The 18496-nt window shown below is 42.9% G+C and overlaps 2 protein-coding genes across 2 annotated transcripts; one reads left to right on the forward strand and one right to left on the reverse strand.

Annotated features, from left to right (window-relative positions):
* Positions 1-2278: 2278 nt before the first annotated feature.
* LOC115175831 (protein S100-A13) lies at positions 2279-9077 on the forward strand. Its single transcript, XM_029735380.1, has 3 exons — positions 2279-2654; positions 4690-4821; positions 8243-9077. The coding sequence occupies exons 1-3, from the start codon at positions 2643-2645 to the stop codon at positions 8411-8413; spliced, it is 315 nt and encodes a 104-aa protein (XP_029591240.1). The 5' UTR covers positions 2279-2642; the 3' UTR covers positions 8414-9077.
* A 1278-nt stretch (positions 9078-10355) lies between these two features.
* LOC115175829 (uncharacterized) lies at positions 10356-14357 on the reverse strand. The gene is made up of 3 exons (XM_029735376.1): positions 13971-14357; positions 13253-13304; positions 10356-12794 (listed from the first exon to the last, which is right to left on the reverse strand). Exons 1-3 carry the CDS (start codon positions 14038-14040, stop codon positions 10748-10750), a joined length of 2169 nt encoding a protein of 722 aa, XP_029591236.1. The 5' UTR covers positions 14041-14357; the 3' UTR covers positions 10356-10747.
* Between the last annotated feature and the right edge of the window lie 4139 nt (positions 14358-18496).

Below are 18496 nucleotides of genomic sequence, written 5' to 3' on the forward strand. Positions count from 1 at the left end.
GGATCTCATTGTTGAGTGACATCAGTCAGGAGAAGGGTACAAAAGAATTTCCAAAGCATTACATATACCATGGAACACAGTGAAGACAGTCATCATCAAGTGGAGAAAATATGGCACCACAGAGACATTACCAAGAACTGGACGTCCCTCCAAGATGTATGAAAAGATGAGAAGAGAACTGGTCAGGGAGGCTTCCAAGAGGCTTACAGCAACATTAAAGGAACTGCAGGAATTTCTGGCAAGTACTGGCTGAGTACTACATGTGACAACAATCTCCCGTATTCTTCATATGAATGGGGTAGGGTGGCAAGACGGAAGCCTTTTCTTACAATGAAAAACATCCAAGCCCGGCTGAAGTTTGCAAAAACAAACATCAAGTCCCCCAAAAGCACGTGGGAAAATGTGTTATGGTCTGATGAAACCAAGGTTGAACTTTTTGGCCATAATTCCAAAAGGTATGTTTGGCGCAAAAACAACACTGCACATCACCCAAAGAACACCATACCCACAGTGAAGCATGGTGGTGGCAGCATCATGCTTTGGGGCTGTTTTTCTTCAGCTGGAACCGGGGCCTTAGTCAGGGTGGAGGGAATTATGAACAGTTCCAAATACCAGGCAATTTTGGCACAAAACCTTCAGGCGTCCGTTAGAAAGATGAAGAGGAAGTTCACCTTTCAGCACGACAACGACCCAAAGCACACATCCAAATCCACGAAAGCATGGCTTCACCAGAAGAAGATTAACGTTTTGGAATGGCCCAGCCAGAGCCCAGACCTGAATCCAATTGAACATCTCTGGGGTGATCTGAAGAGGGCTGTGCACAGGAGATGTCCTCGCAATCTGACAGATTTGGAGCGCTTTTGCAAAGAAGAGTGGGCAAATATTGCCACATCAAGATGTGCCATGCTAATAGACTCCTACCCAAAAAGACTGAGTGCTGTAATAAAATCAAAAGGTGCTTCAACAAAGTATTAGTTTAAGGGTGTGCACACTTATGCAACCAGGTTATTGTGAGTTTTTTATTTTTCCCCCTCAAAGATTTCAGTTTGTTTTTCAATTGAATTGTTCACGTTATAGGTCACATTAAAGGTGGAAAAAGTTCTGACATGATTTATCTTTGTCTCATTATTTTACATCACAAAATCCTGGCATTTTAACAGGGGTGTGTAGACTTTTTAAATCCACTGTAGATAAAATGCAATTGTGTTCGTTGTCCGTAGTTTATGCTTGCCCATACCCTAACCCCACCGCCACCATGGGGCAGTCTGTTCACAACCTTGACATAAGCAAACCACTCGCCCACACAACACCATACACGTGGTCTGAGGTTGTGAGGCTGGTTGGAAGTACTGCCAAATTCTCTAAAACGATGTTGGAAGTGGCTTATGGTAGAAAAATTAACATTAAATTATCTGGCAACAGCTCTAGTGGATAATTCCTACAGTCAGCATGCCAATAGCACACTCCCTCAAAACTTGAGACATCTGTGGCATTGTGCTGTGTACCAAAACTACACATTGTGTACCAAAACTACACACTTCTTGATATGCATACCTGTCAGGTGGATGGATTAACTTGGCAGAGGAGAAGTGCTCATTAAAAGGGATGTCCTCTCTAGGTTTCTTCCTAGGTTTTGGCCTTTCTAGGGAGTTTTTTCCTAGCCACCGTGCTTCTACACCTGCATTGCTTGCTGTTTGGGGTTTTAGGCTGGGTTTCTGTACAGCACTTTGATATGTCAGCTGATGTAAGAAGGGCTTTATAAATACATTTGATTTGATGTATCATTTCAGCAATGGCCTAAAAACAAAGGTAATGGACAGATCCAGTTTTATCTAGTCCCATGTCTGCCCACCCCTCTGTCTCTATGGTCATGAAACCGGCTTTCAAGAATGTGGTCGCGCCTGTTCATTGTGAGCGCATCGCTTTTTCCAGCATTTCCTTGTCAACCTCTGACTTATCAAAGTGAATGTGGGGCTAATGGAAATTGGAACAGACAGTGACAAACGACTTTTATTATAAACGACCTCGAAAAAAAAATGCCAATGGGGACCGTCCATGCATGGTTTATAAAGGTTTCTTACAATATTGAGAAATGTATTATTTTGGTGGATATTCAAAGCTTTACAGAAACTGCATAAAATAGGTAGGCTTATATGAGGGGTTAAAATTTGCAACAATGAAGAAGAAAAACTCCAGCCTAAACTTGCAGACTGTTTCAACTTTTGCTAAATGTTTCCAGATGTTGAGTGACGCAGTCGCAGGCTCTATTCTTGAATAGCGTACATTTTAAATACACAACTCTGTAGGCTACTCACTGCAAAACGTGGAATACTTCGAAACAAAAGAGAACTTCGCAATAATAGTTAAAAGAAGGGTGGTAGGCCTATATGACTGCATGTAGACTTTCTGCCTCGTGAAGTTTACAGTCCCAATGCATCGAGTTACACTGAGCGCACTATAATTTTCCCCATATCTTTCTCGACTGACACGGAAGGTGGAATCGAGTTGCAGTTGTATTTTTTTGGGGGAGTGGGAGGATTTAGGAAGCAATGGAACACTGAGCGAGAAAAGTAACAATTAGCATACCGAACGTCGCAGAGAGAAAACTTCACTTTGAAAAAGGACAGCACAAAACGATCCAAATGGCTGAACAGGTAGGCCTACTATACAATTTTAAAATCAGCACTTGTCGAAACGTTGCACTTGAAGAGATGGTGGCTTTACTCGTCCTAGAAGCAAGGAATGGAGTTGTTGCATTCTTTTGGTGATAACTTCCCCCAACTTCTACGCATCGGTCTGATTACCGTTGGAAGTGGCACAGATGTAGTTTAACAAAAATTCCATTGAGATATTATGCTATCCAATTTATATCATGACACAGTCCATGAGATCGTATTATTTTTATAGGCGCGTTTGCATATAGCCTACTTTCCATGCACTCTTAACGCGAGTTTACAAGTTATCATTTGAATGCACTGATCAGTGTGCATGCTGGAACAGCATCAAAGAATATGGCCAATAACAAATTAATCTAAGCCATATGTTGATGAGGGAGCAAGGAGCAATTCTCCAGTTGTGTCTATAGACAGAGACCGTGTATGGAAATGGGAAGCACGGGGTGGCAATCAGTCCATTCAGAATCTGTCCTCATGGCCTAGGACACAGAAACCTTCTTTGAATATAGGCTAGTGTGTTAGGGATGACAGCTAGACGAACAGAAATACAGACAGACATTCATACAATGCGATGCTTACTGTCGGCGAGCGCCGTACCATTGTTACGTACTCTATCAATTTTCTGACTTTTGTTGGCTGCGGTGAGCTATGTGTGGAAACATTATAAAATGAACACTGTGGTAGGATTAGGCCTACCACGAGATTTTTATGGTGGCCTAGTGAGGCAGGCTTTTTATTCTACATTGTTTCCTACCCTGAAAACTGAAACAACAACTTTGTTTTTGGATGTGTCAATGAATTTGGTTTAGTGTTTAAGAGAATACAGTTTGAAGTCACCACTGATTCCTCTCCCTGTTGCCCAAGCCTCCCATACATGAACCGGGCACGGACCATAAATCGGCCCTGGCATTTCTAAGACACTGGCCAAGTTTTTCCTCGAGGCCCCCATACTGGCTCATTTTCCCAGATAGGCCCCCATTATTAGCCAGTTCGTTTTGCGTGAAAAATCTAAGTTAGACTGGCCCGATGGGCTAAAAATTCAACAGCCCATCTGCAAATGCCAGATGGCCAGTCCGCCCCTGGCACACCCTGAAAATAAACAGTGAGGGGTTGAGCTGTCATACTGTAGCTACCCCAACCTGCAGGTATTTCCAGTACCTTCTACATGTAGACCAGTTGTCTGAATGTGCCTTCCAATAGTCTCTCGTTACTTAAACTTACTCCTCCCGCCCCACCCACAGATGCTCACATTTCAATAGCGTATTCAAATATCTATTTGAATAGGGGTGAGTGACATAGCAAAGTCCCTGAACAGTTATTTCATGTCAGTGATTTAGGATATAAATGAAAAGTAGTATGAACAAAAACCCAACAGTTACAACAGATTGGGTGTTTGGATGTTGGTTTAAAGAGAGTATAGAATGATGTCCTTCACAATGACCAACATAACAAGTCTGTGTGACAGTTTCATATTCCACTGACAAACATACCGTCTACTTTCCAAACAGGTGATTTGTAACCTGGAAGTATAACTGTTCTTGTTGGAGTATAACTGTTCTCGTATTGTTTCTCACAATTTTTTGGTTAACCACTAAGCTTTCAGTGACACTGATACTGTGAAAGGTGCAAGTTAATTAACTGAATGGAGAAGTGCGTGATATGTGCGGAGAAGAATGCTGCAGTGTTGTTCGATGTTGTTGAGATGAAGTAATTCAAGGACAGGGTTAAACATCAAGAGTGGTATCTTTGCGTAGGGTTCAAACACGTGGAGGCATGCAAGATATGCACTTGAGGACGGATGTGAGTGTGTCTGATTGTTTTGGTATTTGGGACTAAATTGAGTGGAGGTCGGTACACTTCGGCACGAACCTGGAGAGTCTGTCTGATGAATATGTTAACTTTCGTTCTTTCTTAATGATCTATTATAATAATAAACTTCAAAGGACGCTTTCCTTATTGTTATATTATTTGATTCCCCCACCCTAACACGTTTATTTCTCCTCCTCTGGCGCAGCACTCCGACCTGGAAAAGGCCATCAACACTTTGGTTACAAAGTTCCATGCCGCTGCGGCCAATAAAGGTCCCACGCTCCAAACCAAAGAGTTCAAAGATCTCCTCGCCTCCCAGCTGCCCAACTTAGTCAAGGTACATAAGCTACAACGGTCGGCTACATTGCCCTCACCCTCCCCGGCCACACCTGCCATTGATTTTACCAGTAGGGCGTGGCTCTGACTCTTACACCCCCCCCCCCCCACACTCAACCACACACACACAGTACACACCGCATCCTATGACTCCCAAACAAACACTCAGGAAAAGCCTGTAGGCGTCGGTTGCCAGATTCAATACAGATACAAGGTTTCTGTAATCTACTGTGCTTCAGTCACCAATTGAGTTTTAAACATGCTTTATTTCAATCACTGAAAAGGCCAATGTATCTTGCCATGTATTCATGTTGGAACTGGCTGCTTAGTTGTCTCAGGCCCAAGGCGGTTTTCCAGGATGAGTCTGAATCTACCAGAGGGTGACAAAGCTAGCTATGCTTTTGAAAAACAGGAAATGGCCGGTTCAAATACATGAGCAAGTGAGGAAGGCTCAAGGTTGATCTTTCATCTGGAGGGGGTGAAACAAACGGACAGATAAATAAATAACTGTTTTCCTAATGAACAGAGAAAAAATTGTTTTATTGTAATATGACTCCTTGCACCAAGTCAACTTCATCCACCATAAACGCGACAGCCAAGTAGAGTATTTCTGCTACACAATAGTTGGCCACAACAGCTAGGACATATTTGTTGTGAAAGGCAATTGAGGTTAAGGGGAGGGGGCAGTATACACAACTGTTGAAGTGAATATTATGCTTAATTACCAAGTCCATATGTTTTTCATTATGCCCAGTCTTAAACTTATCCAAAACCAGAGTCTATTTCAAAGGGAAAATAATGATCACATCATTTAAATGGGATTCCAGGAAACAGCTCTTTATTATTGTCTCAGCTGTGGTGCAGCGTTCAGGACAGGAAATATTTTCCCAAATCAATTTCCTATTGTTTCCAGCAGACAGAAATATCCACTGTGTTTGCATATGCCTGGCTGGTGGCTTTATCACGTTTCAGAATTCAAATCTATTCCACATTTTGTGGTGTTACAGCCTGAATTCAAAATGTATTCATTTGTTTTTGATTGTTGATCATTGCTAGACAACCATTTTCAAGTCTTGCCATAGATTCTCAAGCCGATTAAGTCAAAACTTTAACTAGGCCACTCAAGAACATTCAGTGTCATATTTTGTAGTATTACTTAAGTGCCTTGTTGCAAACAGGATGCATACTCTGTACAGGCATCCTTCTTTTCAATCTGTAATTTAGGTTAGTATTGTGGAGTAACTACAGTGTTTTAGGTCATATGTTTTATTATACTTTCTTTGTTGGGGGGGGCTAGATCAGCTTTAATATTGAAAATAGATTGTAATGTCCATCAATGTAATTGTCTGCTTCATTTCCAATCCCCCATATATGTTTTTGTAAATATTGACAGTACCAGTCAAAAGTTTGGACACAACTACTCATTCAAGGGTTTTTCTTTATTTGTACTATTTTCTACATTGTAGAATAATAGTGAAGACATCAAAACTATGAAATAACACATATGGAATCATGTAGTAACCAGAAAAGTGTTAAACAAATCAAAATCTATTTTATATTTGAGTTTCTTCAAAGTAGCCACCCTTTGCCTTGATGACAGCTTTGCACACACTTGACATTCTCTCAACCAGCTTCATGAGGTAGTCAGCTGGAATGCTTTCCATCATTACTTCAAGACATCTAAACTCAGCAAAAAAATAAACGTCCTCACAGTCAACTGTGTTTATTTTCAGCAAACTTAACATGTGTAAATATTTGTATGAACATAACAAGATTCAACAACTGAGACAAACTGAACAAGTTCCACAGACATGTGACTAACAGAAATGGAATAATGTGTCCTTGAACAAAGGGGGGGGGGGGGGTCAAAATCAAAAGTAACAGTCAGTATCTGGTGTGGCCACCAGCTGCATTAAGTACTGCAGTGCATCTCCTCCTCATGGACTGCACCAGATGTACCAGTTCTTGCTGTGAGATGTTACCCCACTCTTCCACCAAGGCACCTGCAAGTTCGCAGACATTTCAAGAGGAATGGCCCTAGCCCTCACCCTCCGATCCAACAGGTCCCAGATGTGCTCAATGGGATTGAGATCCGAGCTCTTCGCTGGCCATGGCAGAACACTGACATTCCTGTCTTGCAGGAAATCACGCACAGAACGAGCAGTATAGCTGGTGGCATTGTCATGCTGGAGGGTCATGTCAGGATGAGCAAGCAGGAAGGGTACCACATGAGGGAGGAGGATGTCTTCCCTGTAACGCACAGCATTGAGATTGCCTACAATGACAACAAGCTCAGTCCGATGATGCTGTGACACACCGCCCCAGACCATGACGGAACTGCACCTCCAAATTGATCCCGTTCCAGAGTACAGGCCTCGGTGTAACGCTCATTCCTTCGACGATAAACGCGAATCCGATCATCACCCCTGGTGAGACAAAACCGCGACTCGTCAGTGAAGAGCACATTTTGCCAGTCCTGTCTGGTCCAGCGACGGTGGGTTTGTGCCCATAGGCGACGTTGTTGCCGGTGATGTCTGGTGAGGACCTGCCTTTAAACAGGCCTACAAGCCCTCTGTCCAGGTGTTGTTACACGTGGTCTGCCACTGCGAGGACGATCAGCTGTCCATCCTGTCTCCCTGTAGCGCTGTCTTAGGGGTCTCACAGTGCAGACATTGCAATTTATTGCCCTGGCCACATCTGCAGTCCTCATGCCTCCTTGCAGCATTCCTAAGGCACGTTCACGCAGATGAGCAGGGACCCTGGGCGTCTTTCTTTTGGTGTTTTTCAGAGTCAGTAGAAAGGCCTCTTTAGTGTCCTAAGTTTTCATAACTGTGACCTTAATTGCCAACCGTCTGTAAGCTGTTAGTGTCTTAATGACCGTTCCACAGGTGCAAGTTCATTAATTGTTTATGGTTCATTGAACAAGCATGGAAAACAGTGTTTAAACCCTTTACAGTGAAGATCTGTGAAGTTATTTGGATTTTTACGAATTATCTTTAAAAGACAGGGTCCTGAAAAAGGGACGTTTCTTTTTTGGCTGAGTTTATAACCACTAGAGGGTAACAAAGCCTAAAACATGTGACACAGTTAGTTGACAAAGTACTCACATGCTGTATTTATAGAGCTGCATACAGTTAAAGAGATGCCAATAGTAGATTATGAAGTCAAACATGTTGACAGTAGTTATTCAGTTTAATTATTGATACAATAATTACTGCTGGGAATAGCAGTACTGTTATGAATGTAGCCTACTGAGTGACGTAGGCAACAATGTTATACACTCAAAATTGTAATAGACTAATTGCTAACTTGCTTCTAATACATGTCTATGCATGATTACTTAATTGCTTATTACCTGTCAATAAGTTAAATACCGTGTCCATATAATGAAGAGTTGTTTTTGTGCTCCCTCCCTCACCCAGACTGGAGGCTCAGAGCAAGGCCTGGGCGAGGTGATGAGACAGATGGGTGTGTCGGACGGCGAGGGAATCACCTTCAAACACTTCTGGGGCTTGATCCAATCGCTGGCCACCACGCAGCATGGTCTTCTCAGCAGCGAGAAGGTGTCCAAGTGCAGCTGTGTGCTCCTGTGAGGTCCATGCCTTCTGACGGTGGTGTGAGCCAGGGGGAACCAGACAGTATCCCACCCAGTGTCAGTAGCCCTTCTCACCACACTGCTCCCATCCAGACCTGGACACTCACATAGTACTCACCCCCTCCACTACAGGCCTTTTTATGTACATCTCCCATGCTTGGTAGTGCCAGCAGTGCTCATCTCTTAGCTCTATACCACTTGGTTTACAGGATTTTTGTTATACTCCCTGAGTGTTATAAGTGTTGGTCTTTCCATCCAAATATCCCTTCTATTCAAATATCCCCATTCTCAAACCCTGAATGGCTTTCCTATAGGCCTACTACCAGTGTAACCACTACAAAGAATCCTTAGATGACATATGACCCAAAGTGAAACCAGAAAACCACGAGCCAGCTTTAGGTGCTTTGCAAGAAATAAATATGAATTTACATATGGCAGTACACATTAGTGGAAAGCACCATTGAGCCACCAGTAGTCTCATACATACAGTACTGGTGATGCAGTGTCCCCATAGCATGTTTCCTTAAACAATGTTTTCCCCACTGTGGTATTGCAGTTTTGTATTTATACTTTGTAATTCTCTTTATTCTGGCCATTGTAATAACATCTTAAAACATGACCAAAAATGTTCTAATAAAATATTGCAACAGTGGTGACCTCCATTATTATGATTTATTTTGGTTGAATTAGCACTTTAATCATTAATCGACATATTACCCACTGACAGATAAGCATTTCCCAAAATACATTTTGCGATCAAACAAAAAAAAATCATCATATACATATTTCAGTGTATGAACTAGAAGGTGTATAGTTGTCACAACTATACAGCACACGTATCATATTCAGTGTGTAATTGTAACACTTTTACTACAGTATTATCTATTAGGCAAATGGCATTTATTACACATTTTCATACAACCTCTGAACATCACATTGTCTAATTAATCAGCTCATTTTGAATTGTTCAATGTGAATGTCTTATCTAAACTTTCACAGTTTGTACATTTGCATTCATCCATGATAGCTACTAGAAGCAGTATTTTTGCATGAGTGCTAGCAGGTCCAGTGAATCCCTGTACGGAGAATGCCATTCTAAAATTCTGAACTACAATCCCCAATGCTAAAAGCAATGGTATCTTCCTAAGTCAGCGATCCAGTTTTTTACAGTCACATTATGCGTCGCAATTATTCAAATAACCAAGCCAACCCAGCAACTTGCTTACTTAATTAGGCCTTTTGTATTCCTTACGGAACCTAGCCAACACACCAACCCAGAACTCAAAGGATGAATCTCTGGATGGATGAATATTTAATAGATAGTGCAGAAATTACCCTCAGAAATGATTATACATTTTTGTGTCAATAAACTGGTACCAATACTAGCTAGAACCATATTCTGATGTATATCGTTTTGTGCTAAATAAAAGCAAATGGTGCTAAATCTAACAATATTCCTTACAGGTTTGGACACTTGATGGCCTAAACGTTAAGGAATGTTTCATTATTTGGATAATTGCCCATAACTGATAACCGCACACCACACCAATCACAATTAGGCCTACTTCGGGAAATAAGTGGAGATGGATTTAAATGCCACACACAAATGTTTCTTGAAACAGCATTTTGCCCATAGAGATTAACATAGACATGAGACATTAATTATAAACCAGGTAGTTTGGGTCCTGGATGATGATTGGCTGAAACTGCATTTTAGCCGTGTGTGTGTGTATATCAGACAATATTTGTTATTTTTTTATTTAAACTTTATTTAACTAGGCAAGTCAGTTAAGAACAAATTCTTATTTACAATGACGGCCTACTCCGGCCAAACCCGGACGACGCTGGGCCAATTGTGCGCCGCCCTATGGGATTCCCAATCACGGCCGGATGTGATGCAGCCTGGATTCGAATCAGGTACTGCAGTGACGCCTCTTGCACTGAGATGCAGTGTCTTAGACCACTGTGCCACTCGGGAGCCTGAATATACCACGGCTATGATTCAAAAATACTTGTTAACTATTCTATTTATGTTGGTAACCAGTTTATAAGCGCAATAAGGCAACTCGGGTTTGTGGTATATGGCCAAAATACTGTACCGCGGCCAAGAGCTGTATCCAGACACTCCTCTTCGTGTTCTGCATGAGAACAGCCCTTAGTCGTAAAATATTGGTCAATATACCACACCCCCTCGGCCCATATTGCTTAATTAGACATCAATTAAACTATAATTTTGCCTCCCATATTCAACGGAAATTAGCCAGTAACAACGATTACAATTTTGCAATCTCGTTGAATAGGGTTTAGGTCATCTAGCAGCCATGTACTATCCTCATGCTCTGCATCCTCTTGCCAGCTTCTTCCCCTCTGGCGTTCCTCGAAAGAATTCAAGGTAAGATGAAAACACGTATTTATTCATGACCTTGACCCTCCCGAAGATATCGAGCTCTGTTTCCTGGTCGTGGTCGACGCCACTCATAATCTGCTTGGACTTGGCAAAGAGGGCATTCTCCTTGGAAACAACCTGATCCAGCCAGTCGAGTGTGTCTCGTTTGGTCATCATCTCCTCAGCTTTGCCCACCGTGCAGCCATAGAACCCGCGTCTACTGCGTTCAAGCCAAGGGTCGTCCCCTACCATAGGGTGGTCATCCCCAACAAAGGCTGTACAGAGCGAGCTGTCAGAGCCTTGGGATCGGCCCACCTCGCAAGCGATAACACTCATAAGGAAGAGCGAGAATGTGCGGAAGTTTCGGACGGATGCAGAGAACACAGCAGCCATGAAGTAGTGGCCCCAGCGTTCACAGTCCTGGACACATCGTTGCAGCTGGAACGTCTGGCGGCAGAAGTTGTTGAATTCGGATGCCTTGAGCCCCTGTCTAAGCTCTTGGAGGGAATAGTCCTCCTTCTGGTGCCGGAAAGCAGCAGTGAATTTATCAATTTCTTCCAGATGGTTAGAATGAATGTACTTCCCCACCAGGGAGGCGTAGAAGGTTCTCCTCTGCACCTTAAAGATGCAGTCGTTCAGAACGTAATACAAGTCAAAGTCGGCGTCTTCCCTGGCGTTGTACCTGATCTCCACCAGCAGATCGAGAATGGTGGTGAGGTGCTTGATGGGAATGTCTTCCATGGGTTGGTGGTCAGCCAGCCACACGGACGTGAGGTTCCCCTGGTCGTGCACTGGTATGTAATCTGGAGCGCGCCTTCTTTCATTTTCCTCAAAAAACAGGCTCCATGTAAGCCCCTCTAAACAGTCAATAGAGGTGTACTTCTTACGCAAGTTTGCTGAGACAAACATTTGAGGGTGGGTCGGCCATTCTAAAGTCTGTATGTATAGGGCGTGCCCCTGGTAGTTGGGAATGACCTGTCCTCTGTCGTCTCCCTCCACTCTGGTCAGCAGGTTACCGTTCTGGTCCAGCTGGGCGATGACTTTCTTACTGTCGTCTTTGTCCCTCCAGACCCCTTCTTCCCTGGTCACCTTCTCTCCGTTGGGCCTGACGGATAGTGCTGAGCTCCTCAGGTGCAGTTTGGTCTCCACGTTGAGTGAGATGAGCGCTCGTAGCAGCCGCTCTGCAAACTGGAGGTCCTTTCCTAGTGCACAGCCCACCAGGCTGAGAGTGTGCAGATGCCCATCTTCTATCTTCATGGCCACCACGACTTTGGCAAGCTCCTCTGGCCCATAACCTCCTAGTCTGGCCACACCATCACTGCCCTTGCTGCCATGACCCACCAGCAGGACACGACTGTCTCTGGTCAAACGGGTCTGAGAGCCCCTGAGGACTTTCAGCGCCCCCTTGTGGTACCTCAGTAGAGTCGACACAGAGGGGTGCTTCTCAAAGAGGAAGGAGGCTGACTCCATCACTACAGGGTCATCCTCCAGGATCACTATATTCTGGTGGTCAGAATAAATCAAAATGTCCCTCACATTTACATTATGACCATAGGACACATTTACCTCAGACACAGTATCGTGTTGATCAATTCTATCAGAGTCAATCTGGATTAATGATTTTGGTGTGACTGTCTTAAAAAGACTAGAGAACAAGTGTAAAGACATTGTGACAACCTCTAATAAACCTGTTATTACTTTCACCACCAAACGAGTAGCTTCTGATTGAACGAGGGACCAAATCATTTTCAAACCACTTTCACAGTACTTCCTTAGTATAATATGGCTAACACTGACATTTCCAAACAGCCTACAATGTGACTCAGATGTGATAAGGGCTTTCACAGGCCACAACTTGGCACTATTGGACACTGCACAGGCTTTCTGTGGCTTGACATGCTCATGTAAATCAGCACTGGATCCTGCAGCATCTGAGTATGTTAGTGAAGAGGCAAGGTCCTGTGGAGTCTTTTCAGTTGGTGGCAGTATGTACCTGACAAAACCAGAACTTGGTTAGAAAAAAAGAACAATATCTTCATAGTTCCTCATTTTCAACAAGGTGATTTAGGCATGTTATTTGTATTATGCTACAAAGGTCCTAAAAGGTCATAGGTTTTGCACGCTATGATGCTTATCAAATCTGGATCATTGAAATACTACATTGAAAAAAAATCTATAATGCACGTTACACAATTCAAGTAACTGCATTCACAATTCAAATAACTGCATTCACAATTCAAATAACTGCATTCACAATTCAAATAACTGCATTCACAATTCAAATAACTGCATTCACAATTCAAATAACTGCATTCACAATTTAAATAACTGCATTTACAATTCAAATAACTGCATTCACAATTCAAATAACTGCACTCACAATTCAAATAACTGCATTCAAAACACATTTGGATATAAATGCTGGTGAACAAAATGTTGTTGATACCTTACCTATCAGTTGTATTGGACTCACATGCCACATTCTGAGTTTCCCAGTCCACTCCTTTGCAAACAGACATTACAAGCATTTTAAACCAAAAACTCACATGATACCTCTTGTTGTGAGTATAAGGCATGTAGGCTCTGTCTAGTGTGCTGTTGCTTTGCAGGAGCAAGGTCAGACATAAAGAACACTGGTACTGTATACTTTTATTTTGTCAAAGTCCCATTAGCAGCTGCAAATTAATGCAATGAACTTCAGGTCAAATTTACTTCAGCTGAATGAAATTTAGCGAGCCGTATCCCATTTTGACATAATAGCATATAATATTGTAATTTCCTTTCTTTTTTTTTATCATGGCTTTAAGCCTATGCAATATAACTTGATACATTTTCAGGTAAAGCAAGGTTATCAGCAATACCCTCACCCTTTTTGATGCTTGTGTTTTGCTCAGTGTATACTGTTACAGTATATCTGACTCTCTGGCACAGAATTTACTGAAATATGTCTCTTCAACTGACCACTGTCTAGACAAAAAAAATGAATATTTCGGGGATGGTACTATTAGGACTATTTACAACTGACATGGTCAGGTCATTTCTATTGTAAAAAAAATATACATTTCTGAAAAAAGTATAATTCTAGACTAGATCAAAACAACATACACACCCAATGAATATCCCAAACAAATAAATGCATGTTGTCGCAGAGGAAATGTATTTATCTCACCTGCAACATAAGGCTTTGGGGTCAAAGACGACTGAAGGATGAAGGTAAGGTAAAAGCTTAGGGTCCTCATTGTAACACTCGAAGGGTTTTAGAGACTTTCTGCTGCATTCATCATCGCCAACAAATAGGCAAATAGGGTTCCTGGGGTGTGGTTGCTATATACAAAGACGGTTAAGTTTGGCTCTTGGACACACGTGACGGTTTGACTGTGATAACTCAAGGCAAATGTAACCAGATAAGGAAGAAGGTAAAGCTAACCATGACATGGTATAGCAGAGAACGTGGGGATTGCACTACAAGAATATACTTAACCTTAATAAAGACAACAAAGAATATTTGGTACTCCAGGGAGTGTGTCTAGGAATTTATAAGAAATTCAATTCATTAGTTAAATGGGCATCAATGGTTAACATTCTGGAAAAGTGGGGTAGTATTGAGAAATGTATTATTTCTTCCAACAAGTGTATTCTAACATTACAGTGCACAGCTATAGTGCACAGTTGTTCAGATTAACAACATTTCTGGAGAGGATAGAGTCGTGGATTCAAATGTCACTCTGCTGTGACCCATGTGATGGTAGCCTAAGGAACTGGCGGAGTAAAACAGGTGCTACGTGCAGTAAAATACTGGCCTCTTAGAAGCAATTGAGACGTGTCCTTATGAAGAAAAAGCAGTTATTCAAAAGAGATAGTATAGGCCTAATTGCGATCATTGTGCCTCTAATAAATAGTGCTGTGCGATTATTGACTGACATTGGTTCAATTACTTGAATTCCATTTAATTCTATATTTTTGTGAGCCCAACGCGCCAATTCTCTAGAGAAATCAAATAATTCGCGAGAGAAATCAACTGAAGAACTATGTGATCCTGGACTGAAGGGAGTTCTATTTAAGAAAATATTCAACCTAGTTTAGCGCAGAAACGTCATAATTAGCAGTTGTGGAAAAAGTACCCAATTGTCATACTTGAGAAAAGTATAGATACATTAATAGAAAGTTACTCAAGTAAAAGTAAAAGTCACCCAGTAAAATAGTACTTGAGTAAAAGTCTAAAACTATTTGGTTTTAAAAATACTTAAACACAAACTTGCACCACACTTCCACTCCACTGAACAGCAAGCTAGCGATTGCTTTGCAACTATTGCAGTTAGCCACTGATTCCTTCCAAACCACTCATTGTTGAATTTGCAATTTCCAACTTGTTGTGTAATGTTTATGTCCAATGGCCGATGAGCACCGATACTTCATATGACTAGGATTGAAAAGGATTTGCCAGTAGATTGTCGACGTGATTCATGATGATGACTGCTTGTCCAGCTTGCTAGCTCCGATTTTGAAAGTACAGTGAGGGAAAAAAGTATTTGATCCCCTGCTGATTTTGTACGTTTGCCCACTGACAAAGAAATGATCAGTCTATAATTTTAATGGTAGGTTTATTTGAACAGTGAGAGACAGAATAACAACAAAAAAATCCTGAAAAATGCATGTCAAAAAGGATATAAAATGATTTGCATTTTAATGAGGGAAATAAGTATTTGACCCCTCTGCAAAACATGACTTAGTACCTGGTGGCAAAACCCTTGTTGGCAATCACAGAGGTCAGACGTTTCTTGTAGTTGGCCACCAGGTTTGCACACATCTCATGAGGGATTTTGTCCCACTCCTCTTTGCAGATCTTCTCCAAGTTATTAAGGTTTCGAAGCTGACGTTTGGCAACTCGAACCTTCAGCTCCCTCCACAGATTTTCTATGGGATTAAGGTCTGGAGACTGGCTAGGCCACTCCAGGACCTTAATGTGCTTCTTCTTGAGCCGCTCCTTTGTTGCCTTGGCCATGTGTTTTGGGTCATTGTCATGCTGGAATACCCATCCACGACCCATTTTCAATGCCCTGGCTGAGGGAAGGAGGTTCTCACCCAAGATTTGATGGTACATGGCCCCGTCCATCGTCCCTTTGATGTGGTGAAGTTGTCCTGTCCCCTTAGCAGAAAAACACCCCAAAAGCATAATGTTTCCACCTCCATGTTTGACGGTGGGGATGGTGTTCTTGGGGTCATAGGCAGCATTCCTCCTCCTCCAAACACAGCGAGTTGAGTTGATGCCAAAGAGCTCCATTTTGGTCTCATCTGACCACAACACTTTCACCCAGTTGTCCTCTGAATCATTCAGATGTTCATTGGCAAACTTCAGACGGGCATGTATATGTGCTTTCTTGAGCAGGGGGACCTTGCGGGCGCTGCAGGATTTCAGTCCTTCACGGAGTAGTGTTACCAATTGTTTTCTTGGTGACTATGGTCCCAGCTGCCTTGAGATCATTGACAAGGTCCTCCCGTGTAGTTCTGGGCTGATTCCTCACCGTTCTCATGATCATTGCAACTCCACGAGGTGAGATCTTGCATGGAGCCCCAGGCCGAGGGAGATTGACAGTTCTTTTGTGTTTCTTCCATTTGCGAATAATCGCACCAACTGTTGTCACCTTCTCACCAAGCTGCTTGGCGATGGTCTTGTAGCCCATTCCAGCCTTGTGTAGGTCTACAATCTTGTCCCTGACATCCTTGGAGAGCTCTTTGGTCTTGGCCATGGTGGAGAATTTGGAATCTGATTGATTGATTGCTTCTGTGGACAGGTGTCTTTTATACAGGTAACAAGCCGAGATTAGGAGCACTCCCTTTAAGAGTGTGCTCCTAATCTCAGCTCGTTACCTGTATAAAAGACACCTGGGAGCCAGAAATCTTTCTGATTGAGAGGGGGTCAAATACTTATTTCCCTCGTTAAAATGTAAATCAATTTATAACATTTTTGACATGAGTTTTTCTGGATTTTTTTGTTGTTATTCTGTCTCCCACTTTTCAAATAAACCTACCATTAAAATATAGACTGATTATTTCTTTGTCAGTGGGCAAAAGTACAAAATCAGCAGGGGATCAAATACTTTTTTCCCTCGCTGTATGTTGTTGACATGATCAGTCATATCAAAGCTACGGTAAGATATATAACTCTATCCTCCTGATTCCGGCTTACAAGCAAAAATTAAAGCAGGGGGCACCAGTGACTCGGTCTATAAAAAAAGTGGTCAGATGAAGCAGATTCTAAACTACAGGACTGTTTTGCTAGCACAGACTGGAATATGTTCCGGGATTCTTCCGATGGCACCACATCAGTCACTGGCTTTATCAATAAGTGCATTGAGGACATTGTCCCCACAGTGACTGTACGTACATACCCCAACCAGAAGCCATGGATTACAGGCAACATTCATACTGAGCTAAAGGGTAGACCTGTCGCTTTCAAGGAGCGGGACTTTAACCCAGAAGCTTATATGAAATCCCGCTGCCCTCCGATGAACCATCAAACAGGCAAAGCATCAATACAGGACTAAGATCGAATTGTACTACACCGGCTCTGACGCTCCTCGGCTGTGGCAGGGCTTGCAAACTATTACAGACTACAAAGGGAAGCACAGCCGAGAGCTGCCCGGTGACACGAGCCTACCAGATGAGCTAAATAACTTCTATGCTTGCTTCGAGGCAAGTAACATTGAAACATGCATGAGAGCATCAGTTGTTCCGGGTAACTGTGTGATCAAGCTCTCCACAGCCGATGTCAGTAAGACCTTTAAACAGGCCAAGATTCACAAGGCCGCTGGGCCAGACGGATTACCAGGACGTGTGCGTGCTCAGTCCCCTCCTGTACTCCCTGTTCACTCATGACTGCACAGCCAGGCACAACTCCAACACCATCATTACTTTTGCTGATGACACATCAGTGGTAGGCCTGATCACCGACAACGATGAGACAGCCGATAGGGAGGAGGTCAGAGACCTGACCGTGTGGTGCAAGGACAACAACCTCTCACTCAACGTGATCAAGTCAAAGGAGATGATTGTACAGGAAAAGGAGGACCGATCACGCCCCCATTCTCATCGATGAGGCTGTAGTGGAGCAGGTTGAGAGCTTCAAGTTCCTTGGCGTCCACATCACCAACAAACTAACATGGTGCAAGCACACCAAGACAGTCGTGAAGAGGGCACGACAAAACCTATTCCCCCTCAGGAGACTGAAAAGATTTGGCATGGGTCCTCAGATCCTCAAAAGGTTTTACAGCTGCACCATCGAGAGCATCCTGATTGGTTGCATCCCTGCCTGGTATGGCAACTGGTATGGCAACTGCTTGGCCTCTGACCGCAAGGCACAACGGAGGTCGTGCGTACGGCCCAGTACATCTCTATACCAGGCAGTGTCAGAGGAAGGCCCTAAAAATTGTGAAAGACTCCAGCCAGACTGTTCTTTCTGCTACCGCACGGCAAGCGGTACCGGAGCGCCAAGCCTAGGTCCAAGAGGCTTCTAAACAGCTTCTACCCCCAAGTCATAAGACTCCTGAACAGCTAATCAAATGACTACCTGGACTATTTGCCCCCCCGCAGGCAGCTGCTACTCTCTGTCATCATCGATGCATAACCACTTTAATAACCCTACATGCATATACATAATTACCTCAACTACCTCGACACCAGTGCCCCCGCACATTG

Source organism: Salmo trutta, chromosome 36 (genome assembly GCF_901001165.1).
Source record: "Salmo trutta chromosome 36, fSalTru1.1, whole genome shotgun sequence".
Taxonomy (NCBI): domain Eukaryota; kingdom Metazoa; phylum Chordata; class Actinopteri; order Salmoniformes; family Salmonidae; genus Salmo; species Salmo trutta.